Source organism: Engraulis encrasicolus, chromosome 7, assembly GCF_034702125.1.
Source record: "Engraulis encrasicolus isolate BLACKSEA-1 chromosome 7, IST_EnEncr_1.0, whole genome shotgun sequence".
Lineage (NCBI taxonomy): Eukaryota > Metazoa > Chordata > Actinopteri > Clupeiformes > Engraulidae > Engraulis > Engraulis encrasicolus.
The window spans coordinates 8,753,455-8,770,110 of NC_085863.1; the positions used below are offsets into that span (position 1 = coordinate 8,753,455).

The 16,656-nt window shown below is 42.5% G+C and overlaps 2 protein-coding genes across 2 annotated transcripts in view; one reads left to right on the forward strand and one right to left on the reverse strand.

The window, feature by feature from the left end:
* The first annotated feature begins 245 nt into the window (after nucleotides 1–245).
* On the forward strand, nucleotides 246–3,674 carry rhbdd2 (rhomboid domain containing 2). Its single transcript, XM_063204207.1, has 4 exons — nucleotides 246–631; nucleotides 1,339–1,758; nucleotides 2,134–2,284; nucleotides 3,149–3,674. The coding sequence occupies exons 1-4, from the start codon at nucleotides 460–462 to the stop codon at nucleotides 3,672–3,674; spliced, it is 1,269 nt and encodes a 422-aa protein (XP_063060277.1). The 5' UTR covers nucleotides 246–459.
* A 3,196-nt stretch (nucleotides 3,675–6,870) lies between these two features.
* The window catches only part of pora (P450 (cytochrome) oxidoreductase a), a 47,525-nt gene continuing 37,739 nt past the window's right edge, over nucleotides 6,871–16,656 (reverse strand). The window contains exons 13-15 of the mRNA XM_063202828.1: nucleotides 16,159–16,304; nucleotides 12,400–12,485; nucleotides 6,871–8,504 (exon numbers count right to left, since the gene is read on the reverse strand). Of these exons, the coding sequence (XP_063058898.1) occupies nucleotides 8,360–8,504; nucleotides 12,400–12,485; nucleotides 16,159–16,304 (377 nt within the window). The 3' untranslated portion in view covers nucleotides 6,871–8,359. The remainder of the gene's footprint in view (nucleotides 8,505–12,399; nucleotides 12,486–16,158; nucleotides 16,305–16,656) is intronic.

A 16,656-nucleotide genomic window follows, 5' to 3' on the forward strand; every position in this document is an offset into this window, starting at 1 on the left:
CCCTAATGGCTTCCCTTCCTTTTATGTATTTTTCTTTTCATTATTATTTGTTTGCTTTTTGGTTTATTTATTTCTGTTATCTAGCACCCCCGTTAGTGCGCACACTCCATCAATGCTCCGTACCTCTGACCTGAACAAGCCATGCAAAGAGTTGTACATAACTGCACCAGTTGGTGGCGGTAATGCTCCACGTCGGTAGCCAACCGCCAATAAACACCAAAGAAGAAGAAGAAGAAGAAGTAGCCTCTCTGTTAGCGTGTTTTTGAATAAAAGTTGTTCATTGTCTAACTGGCCATGCCCTAGGATGGAATTTGTGAATATTTGCGCTTCAGCAACAACACGTTTTCGAAAAGAACAAATGTTTTTCAGACAGCAGACTGCACTACTTTAGTGGGAAATAACAAAGTGGACAGATCACATTAACTTTGCTAGCCGCTGTCTATCAAGCTCAACACAACAATGTTTAACAAGTTGCGGTCTGTGATAAAACCAGTTACCTCGTCGTTCGAGGTTACAAGCGGAATATGCTTGACAATCCTCACATCCTTGAGTGTATGCCTTATCACGAGCTTTCTAGATGTCTCCTGGAACACCTTGGCTGTCGACTCCAGCGTCTTTTCAAGTGGTTATGGTGAGACGTGTTATTGGTCATTCATTCAGCATTAATTCCTGTTACCCAAACATTAACATTGCCCGACATACCTGTGGTTAAATCGTGATCAATCAATCACACACCTAGGGTGAGAAGACCATTGGGCTTTAGTCGTAGGCCTACCAGTATATCAATTTATGTTCTTAGTAAGCCTAGGTAGGCCTAAGTAAAAGTGTATAGTTCTGGGTATTAAGAGTTCATTTGTGTGCCATTAGTACATTAGGGGCGTTGGGGATGCACCACTGTGCCAAGCCACTGAAGCCAGATTCATGGTAGAAAGATAACATGGAGTCAGTGGGGTACTGTGAATAGAGTTAAGCCTTTACCTGCATGCAACAAGGTGTTGTCTGCGCTGTTAATGGATTGAGTACATACAGTCTATAATTGAGCCTTAAAGCACAAGTGGCATACAAATTCTTTATGATTTTTTTCCCGGCACCAAATCACTACATCCACTGCCTAAAACCGGCTTGCCTCTTCCTTGACCCCTCTCCTCTCACTAAGTCCTCCTCTACAGTTATGCATCATCCCTCTCCTCTTCTAACCCTTTCCATTGCCGTTCATATGACCTTCACTCCTCTCCACTCCTCTGCTCTCCTCTCCCTCCCTTTCATTTCAGTTCATAAGATCCTACCAGTTGCTTGTTTCATCCCTCTCCTCCTCTAACCCTCTTATGTTCGTTGCAGTTCACAAGCTCCTGACCTACTGCTTCATCCACCGCGACGTGGCCCAGCTGCTGGTCAGTGCAGGGGTACTGGTGGCCTTCAGCAGCTCGCTGGAGAGAGGTGTGGGGACGGTGCGGTTCTTCTACCTCTTCTCACTGCACGCCATCCTCACGGGCCTGCTGTTCTCCCTTCTGGCGCTGGTGGTCTTCTCGGAAGAACCTTCTGCCAGCGCCACCAACAACACGGCGTCAGGTTTCATTCCTGTGGCGCTGTCTCTCCTGGGCATGGTCACCATCAGCTCCCGCATGCAGAGGGCCTTCCTCTTTGGGGTCAACGTGCCCACGGTGGTCCTTCCCTGGATCATTTTGCTGGTCGTCACGCTGGTCGTGCCGGGCACGGTGCTGCTGTGTAATGCTGTCGCCATCGTTGTGGGAGTCATCTGTATCCTTCATCATCAAAGCTCAGAATGAAACCATTGTACTTGTGGTTGAATGTATGACTTTTTTTACTGTGAGCCACCCAGTCAATTCTACTTAGCCTAGAGTTCACCAAAGCTTGCATTTGTAATGGTGGTTCTATGTTGGGGGGGATTTGTCTGACTGATGTTCTCTGATTATTTCTATGTCCCTCAGTCAGAGAATGAGCCCAAATCATGTTAAGGTGATAACATGATTAAGGTGATATTCAGTAAACAATTGACACAGAGATGCAAGAGATTCTCTCATATATGATATAGATGTTTAGTATTTGGGAGGACCTGAACTTTGCATGAATCTTTCTCTCTGGGTGTTTTCCTTAAGTCTTGGTTTTGAACAGACGGAAAGGGCTTTCTCTCTCCACTGGAGATGTCTGAGTCCAGAGCCACTCTTCTGGAGAAGAAGACGTTCTTCAGGCTCCTGAGGAGGATCCCAGGCGTCCAGTTCGTCCCCTCATCCGCAGAGGAAAGGAGAGAGATTCTACACGCACGGTATGTTAACTGTATGACGTAATATGTGATGACGGGTACTCAAGTACTCAAGCACTGAACATGACCAAAGCGTTGATGTAATTTCATTCGTGGGTGTTAGGTAGCTGAAAAATTTGCAGACCAATGCACAGGGTTTATTCAAAAGAATGAACTGATTTCATTACGCCGTCCGTGATCAAGGTCATATGTAGTAAAGTAAATCCAATGTAGTATAGTAAATCCTGTATTGTCTCTGGTCATGACATCGAACCTACCGTATATGATTGTACCATCACAGAATGTTTTGGCAATGGAAGTTCTATGGAATTGTTTCTCAACAAGGGTGCCGTGGCACCCTGGGGTGCCGCACGCCCCCCCCAGGGCTGCCGCGGAAACGTGGCTGACAGTATGTGAAATTGACCTAAATAGATTAAACAAGTTATGTAATATAATTCTTGTCTAAATTAATGCTTAGTCAGTGAAATCTTTCATCCACCATTTACGTTTACATTCTTCATCCACTATTTACACAATAAAGTAAATGTATGTCACCCCAGTAGGCCTATGGCCTACACATAGCCTGTCGGAGATAAAGCTGCAACTTTGAACGTCTCCAAATGTGTTACTTATCTAAGCTTGTGTGGTATCGGATGCAATACCAGGTTACGGCTTGTTGGTTTGGGGTGCCTTGAGATTTTTCATGTATTGAAAGGATGCCTCGCCTAAGAAGAGGTTGGGAACCCCTGTTCTATGGAATTGGGGGGGTCGTGTTATGTGGAATCTTAGAAACTTGCATTGCTCTACACATTACACATTATTTTTTTTATTTTTTTTTACAGAATATTAAATAAAAAGTTTTAATGGTCAACCTTTCCTGTCATGTAGGTGTAAGCCCTCTCCCGGGTCTTACCCAGTGCAGGCCTACGCACCCGCCACGGCTGCCTCCTCCTCTTTTCCGACGCACAGCGTTTACGAGGGCTGGTCCCACTCCTCCTATGCCCAGCAGCCGAGCCCTGCTGCCTTTCCTGCAGCACCCTACGGCTTCAGTCAGGGCCATGGGCACAGCCACGGAGGCCATGGGCACAGCCATGATGGCCACGGGCACAGCCACGACGGCCATGGACACAGCCATGATGGCGGACACGGACACAGCCATGGTGGACACAGCCATAGCCATGGAGGTGGATATGCTCCAAGTCATTATGTGCCATATCCAGGGCCGCCTGCTCATAGTCAGTTTGGACATGGTGTGGGTGCAGCAGCTGCATATGGGCACAGTCAGCTGCATGCTGGTCCGTATCCCACAGGAGGTGTATGGCTGCCCCCCAGCATACCCATGCCTGCACCTCCCAGCTCTGGCCACGGCTCTGGAGCCCCCACTCCTCAGGCCCAGACTTCAGAACCTCACTAAGAACACCAGAACGCTGAACATTTGGCAGGCAATTCTGTTTTTTATGATTTTTACAGTTAAGTACAGAGTTTATGGCTACCGCCACTGGAGCAATGTGGGATTTGGTGCCTTGCACTTAAGTGCATTTAAGTCATGGATGATATTGGACTATCCAGACTATCGGTGGCCCTCTGTCTCGAGGTTCTATCTCACTGTAGATGAATGACTGACATCCTTGCACAGAAAAGGTGACTAGAATGTAGTATCCACTATAGTATCCACTATACCAGGGGTGTCAAACTCAAATTGACTGTGGGCCAAAATTCAAATCTGGAACGAAGTCGCGGGCCGAACTCAACAATTATTTGTAATAATGGACTAAAATTGTGTATGCATGCACTTCATATTCATAGTTAAATTTCACATACACTCTTTCCCATCGCATTTGTCTGTTAAAATGTGTCTGCACATCCTGTGATACAGCAAATTTCATGTTGAATTTGTGTTATGCTATATATTAATGGTGTATGTGGGCCAACTGTAATACACATTTGAAATGATTTCGTGGGCCGAATAAAATGGCTCCGCGGGCCAAATTTGGTCCCCGGGCCTGAGTTTGACATCCCTGCACTATACAAAGCACTGAGCCCTTAAGATTTTACTCCAAAGGGCAAACCCATTGTGTTTACAGATTCAGAGACGTTTTACACTCCTGCAGCCTTGCTGTCTCTTTAACAGTAATGAACTGTCCTCTTTTGTGGTACCATCTAAAATGACGTTGAAGGATTATAGCCATCCACATGTGAACTCTGGTAAAGTGAGTCCCTCTAGATGTGTATGGCCTAAAGACCAAATATTTCATTACCTTTCATGAGACCACATCACTGAAGGGGTTTGCAATGATTTTGTTTACGTTTGATATTTTGACTTTGAGTTCTTCTCATATACCAGAAGAGAAATAGCATGTATACCAGGTGTCACCAACGTGGTGCCCGCGGGCGCCAGGTAACCCTCCAGGAGCTTCTGAGGTGCCCACAAAGGATGTTAATACTACCAGACTACCAGATTTTAGATCACAGTTAATGCTTTTCTTGGTTTAAATACGAGATTATTTGTTCTTTATAACCTATAAGCAAATTATCATTCAATAATAGTGTGATTTGAGAATGATACCAAGACATCAGTAGAGGATTTTGAACAAAAGTAGCCCTCGGGTAGCTCTCAGTAGCCCTCGGGTAGCCCTTGGTAGCCCTCAGACCCAGAAAGGTTGGGGACCCCTGATGTAGACAGTATGTATACAGAATGTAATTTGTGTGTTGTAATTTCTGGTGAAGGACATGGTATGAATGGTATGAGGTATGAACTCCTCTGCACACTTTTATTTTAAATTTCATAACAATGTTCATCCATGCAGCTGTATTAGACCCTGGCACCGTCTTCAAGTATGTTTGTAAGCCTGCCTAAACACTTCTTAATACTTTGCAATTCTTTATAATCGTAAATGACTGGGTAAAATTGTACAGTATGTGCCTTGCTTTACTATTCATTTCAACCAAATGTGATAAAGTCATAAATTGCAGGTTCTATACTGGCTGTCTGCTTCAGTGAGGAAGTTATTGCTGTTTTAGTGATTGCAAATGCTTTAATAAGTGCGGTTGTCAATTTAATTTTAAATTGTTGCCATGCTCATGGTCGGACATGCTCATATTGGTGCAATAGTTGCTTTTACAAGCTATTTGAGCATTGTACAGTATGTAACTTGCAAAAGGGTCAAAGACGTGCAAAATGAAATTGTCATTCAGTGTAACGGATACCTTCTGTTGACTGTAACTGTAAAAACAGGACTCTTTTTATTTTATTTTTTTCCAGTGAATTCATGAAAGCCTTGGCTGTCATCCATTCACTTGAAACAATTTAAAAATCATGTTTTTTTTACCGTTACAGTCAGCAGAAGGCATCCGTTACACTGAATGATAATGCCATTTTGCACGTCTTTGACCCAAAAGCCTATTTTTGAACAAGAACCTCATAGTTGAGTAATAACAAAGTGTCTGTCAAGCAACTACACTGTGTTTCAGTCATGTTTTATTATCAATGTAAAACCAAACTCAATGTTATTTACAGACAACAGCAGACCGAGGTCAGAAAACTTAGATTGCTTATTATTATTATTGGGACAAATGGGAAATACAGCCATGCTACATTTTGCTGACAGAAAAAAAAAAGATCTTTTGTTTGACTCCTGATCGATTTTCACCACTGACCAGTAGGGTATAGATCATGCCCTTTGCAAACTTCCTTCTTCCGTCACTAGTGGTAAGAGGATTCGACAGGTTTTACCATGTCACACAATGACAGCACAGTTGTAATTTTCCAGCTTTGCAACATGTGTCCACCCCAGTTGTTTGCATAAACACTTTCTCCCTCGAGGTGGTAGACAGAGATAATACAGGTAGTGTAACACCAGTTATAACTTGGGTAGTTAGTTATCGCAGAAACATGTCAAAGTCAGCATGATTGTGAACAATATAATGCATTTCTTAAGAGCTGAGCTGCATGATCTTATTTTGAGACAGCAGCAGGGGTTTTATGTGTTCAGATGTCATGTACTGTACAGGCCAATATGCATCAGTTACATAACATGTAGATCAGTGATTCCCAACCTATGGGCCTGGGCACACTGGTGGGCCCTGAAGGTATTCCAAGTGGGCCTTGAAATCATTTTCCAAAAATAATAATCATATTTTGGTGTGTGTTGTCGTTGATTTATTTGAGTTTTATTGTTAATAATTGGGTCAGAGGTGGGCCCCGAACATTTGTGACAATTTCGAGTGGGCCCCAAGTTGAAAAAGGTTGGGAACCCCTGATGTAGATTATCATCTTAAGAGGCAGCACATTGCCGCTGTGTGTAACTTCCCTTTTATTCCGTCTATATACTGAAACACAGTTCACTGAAAGATAAGAATGGACACAGAAACACACCACATGTGAATGTTTATCTGTTTTTTGCATTCGCAAGACTTCAGTGAAAGAGGAAGGACTGAGGCAAAAACACCTCGTCACGCACATGCAGGGGAGGGGGGCAGATTTGGCCAAAATAACACGGCTTGCCACGAATCATGTTGTTTATAATTTATAATTAAACAAAAGTCTATTGATATTTACAGTCTACAGAATATTACTGCCAAGCTTTTGAAAATCATGGCAAAAGATTTTTTTTTTTGTGTCGTACACTTGAAATAAAACATTTAAGGCACACATCACATCTGTTGCAAATTTCCCAGTCTCTCTGCTCTGGTGGCACCCATGAAAATGTGATGGCAGTCAAAACAAAAAACACCACAAAGTGAAAACAAACGCCGTTCCCTTTCATATTTACCATAGAAACAGGTGCCATCTGATAGTGGTGTCAACAATGATCGATTCGGCGATGCAATCCAATGTGGGGCATGGACGATCCAGAATCGATCCGGCAATTTTTTAAAGTTTCAATTACTTCCATCGTATTTCGGGAGCAAATGAATGTTAAATAAAAAATAAAAGCACTTCAAAACATTGCAAGACTGATACAGACTGATACAGAAAACTGCCAATAAATTGTTACTCAGTATCTGACTACTTGTATTGCCTCATCATGACTGATTAAACATTTGCTTTGCTTTCAGTAGAAATGTATTGTAATTGCAATGCATTGTAGAATTGCATCGGATCGGATCGCATAGAATCGAATCGAATCGCTACCTCCCGAATCGTGATCGAATCGGATCGTGAGGGCAGTGCCGATCCACACCACTGCCATCTGATATAGGGAAACACAGTCCTCCATATGGGGAAGTAGTGCTGAGTAGGAGAGTGCAGAATGGAAGTACTGTTGGCCAAGAGTTTACTTATTAATACACCAGGAGGAAACACTTGGTTCCACTATGAGGTTATGTGAGGTTGGTTACGGAACTGACTGCAGGGGGATGAGCGAGGACGATGATGCTGTGTTGAAAGCGTGTATGACCACAGCAACAGGATGTGGGGGTGTGTGTGTTTCATTACAGTCACAGAGAGACCTCTAACAACGATACTCGATGCAAGCCACTCACGCAACGATGCAAGCCACTTGCTCATGGCGCATTAACACATTTCAGCACCAGCCTCCTGAAAGAGCCAGTGACTGCCGATAAGGATAGGGTCAACCATGTGGAAATCAGTTGTCCTATGTTTGCCGATGAGTAAGATGGTAACCAGAAACCACTATAGTAGTTCTTGTGATTTCCATAATAAACAACAGATCATTTTGTTGAGAGTGGTAATGAGGGTGATGGTAAACTTTGATGAACGATATACAGCATACTGTTTTTCCTGTATCTTTTGTACCTGTAACGTGAGGTAGGGTATATAATGATGATAAAAAAGTTTCCAGAGGGTGAATTATAAGCAGTTTAAGTCGGGTTGTGGATAGCAGACAACCCATGGCACCAATGAGTGGTGTGTATATATACTGTATTTCCCTGGACTCTAAATGAAGAGTGTCATTGCTTACAAGAGAAAGGGTCGACTGGGTTGTTGAAATGTCCAGGTCTGTCAAAGTTGGCCACCCTAGGTAGCTCATCCATAGTTGGACACGACATGAAAAAGCATCAGTACTAGGCACCCAGGCCATTCCAGAAACGTTTGGGAGGGTGGTGGTGGGTGGTGTTGTCCTCAGCCCTCAGCCCTCAGCTCCACACGTCTTGTGAATAGCGTCCTTTCGTCATGAGGCGCTTGAAGTAGTCGACGGCCTGTGTGTGCGTCAGGCCACCCACCTCCTCAGCCGCCTGGTGCAGTGCACTCTGCACGTCGCGCGCCATGTTACGGGCATCCCTGTGCAGGTGGAGGAGAGACATGGCACAGACACACACTCAATACACTTGCAACACTGTATAGAAATATAGTAGAACAATTTGTCATCAGCAAATGATGACGCTCCTAATTACCAAATATAATTTAAAGTGTAGTTAATGCTTAATAACAGCTGTGGCTAATCCATAAAATCATTCACAATGCAGCACCCCCACCTCTAAGAACCCTGCTCTGAACTGATGAGTAGAACGCCCACCAGAAGATCCACAGGGGTGATAGTGAAAAAAAATCCTGAGCCTGAACTTTTTCCAGACGACAAGATACTGCATAGTGACGTAACGTAGGCTCATTTTGACACATTATTCAAACATTTAATAGCCTCTGTATGAACATTATTCAAGCCTGATAGTAGAAGAAAACCCTGAACCTGTAACACTAAGAATACCCTAATGGCTAATTACTATCAATGTTTTTATTTTTGCAAACTCTGTCAAGCCTGAAATCAGGCATGGAGCCTGAATACTATCAGCCCTGCATTAGGGGTGATTGTAGTCAATCCCCAAATCCGACGAACTGCTTTTGCTCAGTCAGCCTTCTCTTTCAGGGCAGGCAAAACATGGAATAGTCTACCCAGTAACCTAAAAAGCTTTACTGATTATCAGGCCAACCAGTCTTGTCAACATTAATCATATGTTTTTTAATTCTAAATATGACTCATACTGTACGGTATTTTAATGTGTGGGTGGGTGTGGGCGTTGGGGGGGGGTTGGTTATTTTATTTAGTTTATTTGATTTTGTACTGTAGGCTATTTTAATATTTGTTTTACCTGTCCAGGGATTGCAGATGGAAATTAGCTATATAGCTATAATTTGGCACAAGCAATCATTTTACTTCTGTAAACAATGTCTATTGTGCATGGTCCCTGCTGAACAAAACTAAATAAACTAAACTAAACTAAACAGGTACAGTAGATGCTATTGAAAGTGTTACCACTGGTGATAACACTTACAGTCTGCATAAGAGACTTATAGTTCCGGGATACGTGTCAAGCAAAATCAAGGGCCTACTAGATCCTTATTACTATTATATACACACAAATATATGATAATATAAACACAAATATACTATTATATACACACAAATATATGATAATATACACACAAATATACGATTATATTCGGACACTTCTGATGTACACACACAGTTATACAGTGACAGTAAGGCATGTATTAGCGGCTAACATGTGACCCCTATTCTTAAAGGTACACTGTGCAGGAAATGGCCAAAAAAGGTACTGAAACTGTGCTGCTCATTGAAACTGGGTTGCTTGCCTATTGCCAAATGTGATCTTTTCATGAAAGTTTACCAAGAAATAAACTAACATTTTCCAGTATGGCCCAAGTACAGTCATTTTTACAGCTAAAAATGGCTATTTCTGGGAATTCAAAATGGCTGACCATGGAGAAGATCCCCCTTTTCACGTATGAAAAGTGCACATTTTCCAGTCATAACGAATACCTAGAATTTGATGGTGGTGGTAAGTATTCATCAAAAAGGTAACATTAGTGAATGGGTACTAGCATGAATTCTGGACATAAACAACTAAAGATCTTGCACAGTGTACCTTTAAGTGTTATCCCAGTTGGTGCCACACACTACCTTTCCCTAAGAGATGCTACAAAGTAGAAAATCAAACAGTTATTTACAGCAGTTCATTCAATAAGGAGGGAATTGTGGATTAAAATGTTTCCAGGAAGCTCAGTCCAGATGTAAAATTGGGATGATGGCCCTCATAATGATGGCGGGAAGAACTTGCCCTTTGCATACTAGAGTCCAACACAGTGTTGCCAGAAGTGTCTGACCAAATCCCGCCCAAAAGCTTCTCAAAAAACGCCAAAATAAGCTAAATTCCGCCCAAATTCAACAAATGACATTGACATCTCTTGGGCCCAAAACGGCTGGAAAAAAAACCCCGCCAAATGGCCAATTTGTCCGATTTTTACCCGCAGACGGTCATCCTTAGTAGCCCAATTCGGCGGGCACCCGCCCAATCTGGCAACACTGGTCCTACAGCATGCATCCACCTTGCTGTTATTCTCCACAACACCAACAGTCAGTGACCATCGCAAGCCCTTATCTCTACTTCATAACCATCAATAAATGTAAATAATTACTGTGCGTATGTCCCCGGGTACTCAGCTGTTCCCAATCGAGAACTTATTTAGGATAAACAAATAATGACAGCCTGATAAATAGCATTTTATTAGGGAGAGAGACCATATAACACATTTGCATGCTGTACCTACAGTACATGACATTTAGGCCAGATTATATAATACAGCTCCTCCATAATCTGAAAGTGTTCCTTTTTATTTGTAATTCTTTCCCTTGGAAATGCTGTATGAAAAGCTTAACTTATGCAACATCAGGCAAAAACAGTCAGCAAAGGTCAGGTGTACCGTATGTGTATACAGGTTCACATGAACACACACACACACACACACACACACACACACACACACACACACACACACACACACACACACACACACACACACACACACACACACACACACACACACACACACACACACACACACACACACACTTAACTACTTACTTGGCCACCAATGTATTGTTCAAGTATGCATGTACTGGGCGTATACACCTTAGGTACACTATGTCTGCATTATTCTATTATTCTAACTCTCTTCACTGACAGAGGAGAGCGGGGTAAAGGGCATGTGTGGTGACATGGCACAATGAAGGGTAACACAATAACGGACTGAACAGGAAGTATTTGAATTCAACAGGAAGTATTTGAATTCGTTCCTTTGAACAGGAACGCAAAGTGAAGAGTCCATCTGTCTCCGAACCAAGCTTCTCATGTCTAGATTGCTGTTGATTGGCTGCAAGATGCTGTTCTAGACTACTAAACTCTAGTATCTACTATGATGACCAAATGACAACTGGGAATTGCATGCTGTGATGGAAATAAAGTAGAATTGCAGTCAAAAACAGCACATATTTCATGCTACACTGTACCATACTGCAATTTCACCTTTTTACCTTCACCATACTTTTCCCCTTCTACCTCCATTCTTTTCCCACAGTCTTGTCACCTCCCGCATTGATTACTGTAATTCTCTCCTCTTTGGTCTCCCTCAAAAATCTCTCCACAAGCTCCAACTGGTCCAGAACTCAGCTGCCCGCATCATTACTAAAACCCCTTCCTGTCACCATATTACCCCTGCACTGCAACATCTCCACTGGCTCCCTATCAAATATATAATTCATTTTAAAATACTTCTCCACACCTTAAAGGCTATCCACAATCCTGCCCCGCCTTATCTATCTAATCTTATTCACATTGCTGTTCCCTCCCGCCCCCTCCGTTCCTCTTCCTCCATTCTCCTCTCTGTCCCCTCTGCCCGTCTTAGTACCATGGGGAATAGAGCTTTCAGCTGCTCTGCTCCTCAGCTGTGGAATGCGCTCCCCCCTGACATCCGCAATATTGACTCTCTGCCCCTGTTCAAATCCAGACAAGTTACATTGATAATGACTTAATGCCCATTTTCCCACATGGTTTCCACTCACCCACATACATACAAAGTAGAGAATGTGCCCATGGATATAAGGTACAAGTGTGAATTATTTTGTGTATCAATCTCTAACATTAAGCTTAAGAGTTGTGTATCTGAGTAGTAGTTGTGTGTGTGTGTGTGTGTGTGTGCATCACTTACTGTACCCACAGACATACGTACAGGTGTGTATTCTGTATGTATTTCACATACCCACAGATATACAGTAGAGGTGTGCGATCTGTACACATCACTTACCCACAGACATAGAGGTGTGCATTCTACACATCACTTACCCACAGACATAGAGATGTGCATTCTACACATCACTTACCCACAGACATAGAGGTGTGCATTCTGTGTGTGGATCAGCTTCCACAGGTGCTCTTTGTTCTTCTTCATCAGATGCTGGACGTAGACCTGACAGAAAGACACAGAGCATCCACATTACATAGAGCAGTGTTTATCAACCTTTAGGCGAGGCACCCTTTCAATTACTGAACATTTTCAAGGCACCCCAAAGCAACAAGCTGTAACATGGCATCGCATCGGATACCACAAAAGCTTAGAAAAGTAACACATTTGGAGACGTCACACAACCTACGTTCGAAGTTGCAGCTTACTAGGGCAATCTAAAGTTACTTTATTGTGCATAAATGGTAGATGAAAGACTCCCCTGACTAAGCAATACTTTATTAATTTAGACAAATATGTATTAAATTACATAATTTATTTATCAGCCACGTTTCCGCGGCACCCCTGAGGGGGGCCTGCGGCACCCTGGTTGAGAAACACTGACATAGAGTACATGTACAAAGTATTTCTTTCAGAGTCCATTCAACACTTATGCATCTTTTCCACTGCAGGTTTTCTGGGAGGCCTACAGCTCGACACAGCATGACTCAGACGCCTGATTTTGATTTTCGAATTGGCACGATACAGCTCAATCGTAAAGCAAAAAGTGTCGGCCGAGTCGCGTTGTGTCAAGCTGTAGGCCTACCAGAAAACCTGCAGTGGGAAAGGCATTAGAGAGTTGGGACCAAATTAACTCTATAGACCAAGGGTGTACAACAGTTCACAGAGGGCCAAAATCAAAATCTGACATGAAGTCACAGGCTGAACTCCAAATTTATTCAAAAAATGGATGGAATTTGCAGTGCATTTGCAATTAATACTTACATTTCACAAACACTCATTCCCATCATGCACGTATATGGAAGTTCAATTGTGCCAGTACATATTCTGTTGTACATGAGTAGGAGATATCACTAATGATGCCCTTGTATATGCTATACTGGCCTGGGCCCATTCACAATTCCTGTGACTAACAAACTGCCATTTTCAAGCCATATTTCTTTATAATAATGGTGTATGAGGGCTAATTGATATACACATTTGAAACCATCTCCCAGGCCAAAATAAAATCACACTGTCAAACATTTTATTTATTTCTTTGTGAAACATACATGTGTTTTTTAGACTCCATGTTTATGTGTCATGTGTCTTGTGGTTCTGATGTAAGGACAGCCATCTTCTCTTTTATACTGCAAACCCAGTTTACCTTCGGGTACCAATAAAGTTGAACTGAACTGAACTGAACTGAACACTGTGGATCAGACTTGACCCCCAGGCTTGAGTAAGTGTAACATCCTTGCTAGATAAGACGTTACATTTTACTAAGTGGTGAACGACTGTTTAATACTAAGAAAGTTGCATGTGTCACTCTCTTGTAGAGAGTATTTAATCATACTCTAAATGTTGAATTAACACTGGAAAAGTTACTGTGTACAAAACATGGAACATGACAGTATAAGCCAACATCACCAAGAGTGGAGAAATGTTATAAAATGTTGTGAGTGTGTGAGTATGCACAAAAGGCTCCTTCATGCCTATATCAGCGTTGACGGCATAGACTTCCTTCCGTGATAAAGGTAGATAATGATTACCATCAGTGGTAAGATGTTTCATGCCACAGTATTGCAATCTTACAGTATTCTGTGTAACGATTATGCATTCTACCTCAAAACATGGTATCATTCTACATTTTTATGTCCTAAAATATTTATATATATATTCTGGTATCTTTATCCTGTTTCATTTGCAATTGTTATTGTGAAAGTAGTAGTTCAGATACACCGCGCTCTTCCGTGTGGTGCGTCTCCAGTTGAATAACTTAGAAGGTGAGAAAGTGGATCGCACTCGGGTTCTTCTTTTCTTCTTTTTACTTTTTACATAGCAGCAGAAGTGTAGACTACACTATGTAAAAAACTAAAAAATAAAAAGAAGAAAAGTGCGATCCACTTTCTCACCTTCTCAATTGTTATTGTGACAAAAATATCATAACATTTAAGTAAACAACGAAACATGGTCTCATTCATTTCAGTCTGTATTGTGCTTTTTCATATCCTGCATACACTAGTAAAGAACTTGTGACAGGACACTTGCAGGCCTTCGACACATTACCACACACTGCTGATCAAAATCAAAAGACTGTTCAAAACTGCAAGTTTGCAAGCATTTTGCACTTTGCCACCATTTCGCACTTACATTTTGCATCTTCCTAAAGGCGCAAGATGTAGGATTGTGGCCAGAGTAGGTATTGCAAATATGCTGTTCATTGAAACGGTGCTGCCTTTTGACAAATGTTATATTTTCATGAATATAGTAATAAACTAATATTTACTAGTATGATCAAAGTACAGTACGTTTTTGAGCTACAAATGTCAATTTCTGGAAATTCAAAATGGCAGATATGGAGAAGCTCCAATAGAAGAGCCTGGAGTCCTCATTTTCATGACTAAATGATGCCTGCAGGTATGTAGCATATTAGCAGGTTTACCACCTCCTGTAGATCAGGGGTCCCCAACCTTTCTGGGTCAGAGGGCTACCAAGAGCTATCCGAGGGCGACTGAGAGCTACCCGAGGGCTACTTTTGTTCAAAATCCTCTACTGATGTCTGGATTACTCACTTACACATCACACTAGATTGAATGGTAATTGGCTTATGAGTTATAAGGAAATATTCTTTATAGGCTATGAAGAAATAATCTCATATTTAAATTAAGAAAAGCATTAACTGTGACTAAAATCATGTAGTCGTGACTGTTTATTAACTTCCTTGGTGGGCACCTCAGAAGCTCCTGGAGGGCAACCTGGCTCCCGCAGGAACCACGTTGGTGACGTCTGCTGTAGGTTAACTAAGCCAGGTTTATAACTTAACCATGTTCTTAGCATACCCCCCAGATCTGTTGTTGCTGCTGCTGTCAGCTGTGTGCTGTTGTTCTCCCTACCTCTGCATGGTTGTACTGTCTACATGTTTTTCACTCTTGGATTGTCATGAAAAGCAATATTATCAAATGTGTGTATTACTATTATCAAATATGGTACACATTACATCTATAATGTTTATTACATGTTGCAATAAGCATTATACGGTAGAGGAAATGGGCATGTGTGCCTAATTTGTAAGTTTCATGGATTTCTTTTCATCATGGTAGCGTCCACTCACTCACTCTCTCTCTCTCTCTCTCTCTCTCTCTCTCTCTCTCTCACTCACTCACTCACTCACTCACTCACTCACTCACTCACTCACTCACTCACTCACTCACTCACTCACTCTCTCTCTCTCTCTCTCACTCACTCACACACTCTCTCTTTCTATCACACTCTCTCTCTCTCTCTCTCCCCCCCTCCTCCCTCTCTCTCTCTCCCTCTCTCTCTCACTCACTCACTCACTCAGTCTCTCACACTCTCTCTCTCTCTCTCTCTCTCTCTCTCACTCACACACTCTCTCCCCCTCCCTCCCTCCCATCCCTCCCTCCCTATTTCTCTCTCTCTCTCTCTCTCTCTCACTCACACTCTCTCTCTCTCACTCACTCACTCACTCACTCACTCTCACACTCTCTCACACTCTCTCTCACTCTCTCTCACACTCTCACACTCTCACACTCTCTCTCACACTCTCTCTCTCTCTCTCTCTCTCTCTCTCACTCACTCACTCACTCACTCTCACACTCTCACACACTCTCTCACTCACTCTCACACTCTCTCTCTCTCTCTCTCTCTCTCTCTCTCTCTCTCTCTCTCTCTCTACCTTGTGTTCTTGGTCTCTGGAGAAGGCCACGTTCAGCTGTGTCAGGACGCCCCCCCTCTCCAGCTCCTCCAGCTCCTCCTGGTACAGGAAGTCCTCGTCTCTATGGCGACAGCCGTAATACAACACCGTCTCACCTACGTCTTTACCTGCACGGGAGAGAGACAGAGAGAGAGAGAGAGGGAGAGAGAGAGAAAGAGAGAGAGAGAGACAGAGAGACAGAGAAACAGAGAGAGAATAAGAGGGAAGGAGAAGAGAGTGACTTATTTCTCAGACATGCAGTACATGATTAAGAACATGGTGACCAAACATCATGGTTTAAAGAGGGAAAGTACTCATCCGATTCTATGGAAAGTGAAAATGTACATACAGTAAAAAATCTGTAGCAAACAGCGAGAAACAAAATTCCTTAAAGCCTTATTGGTTGTTTCCATAATATCAGTAAAAGGGATTATAAAGAGAGCTGTGCATTGTGTGTGCTGTCAGGGCTATGACAAACGG

Bases quoted from the DNA above. Each gene is read 5' to 3' on its own strand.
- rhbdd2 (XM_063204207.1), top strand. From the start codon at position 460: ATGTTTAACAAGTTGCGGTCTGTGATAAAACCAGTTACCTCGTCGTTC. The intron at 1,759-2,133 runs GTATCCTTCATC...GGTTTTGAACAG, and splicing joins CATCGTTGTGGGAGTCATCT to ACGGAAAGGGCTTTCTCTCT. The intron at 2,285-3,148 runs GTATGTTAACTG...CCTGTCATGTAG, and splicing joins AGAGAGATTCTACACGCACG to GTGTAAGCCCTCTCCCGGGT.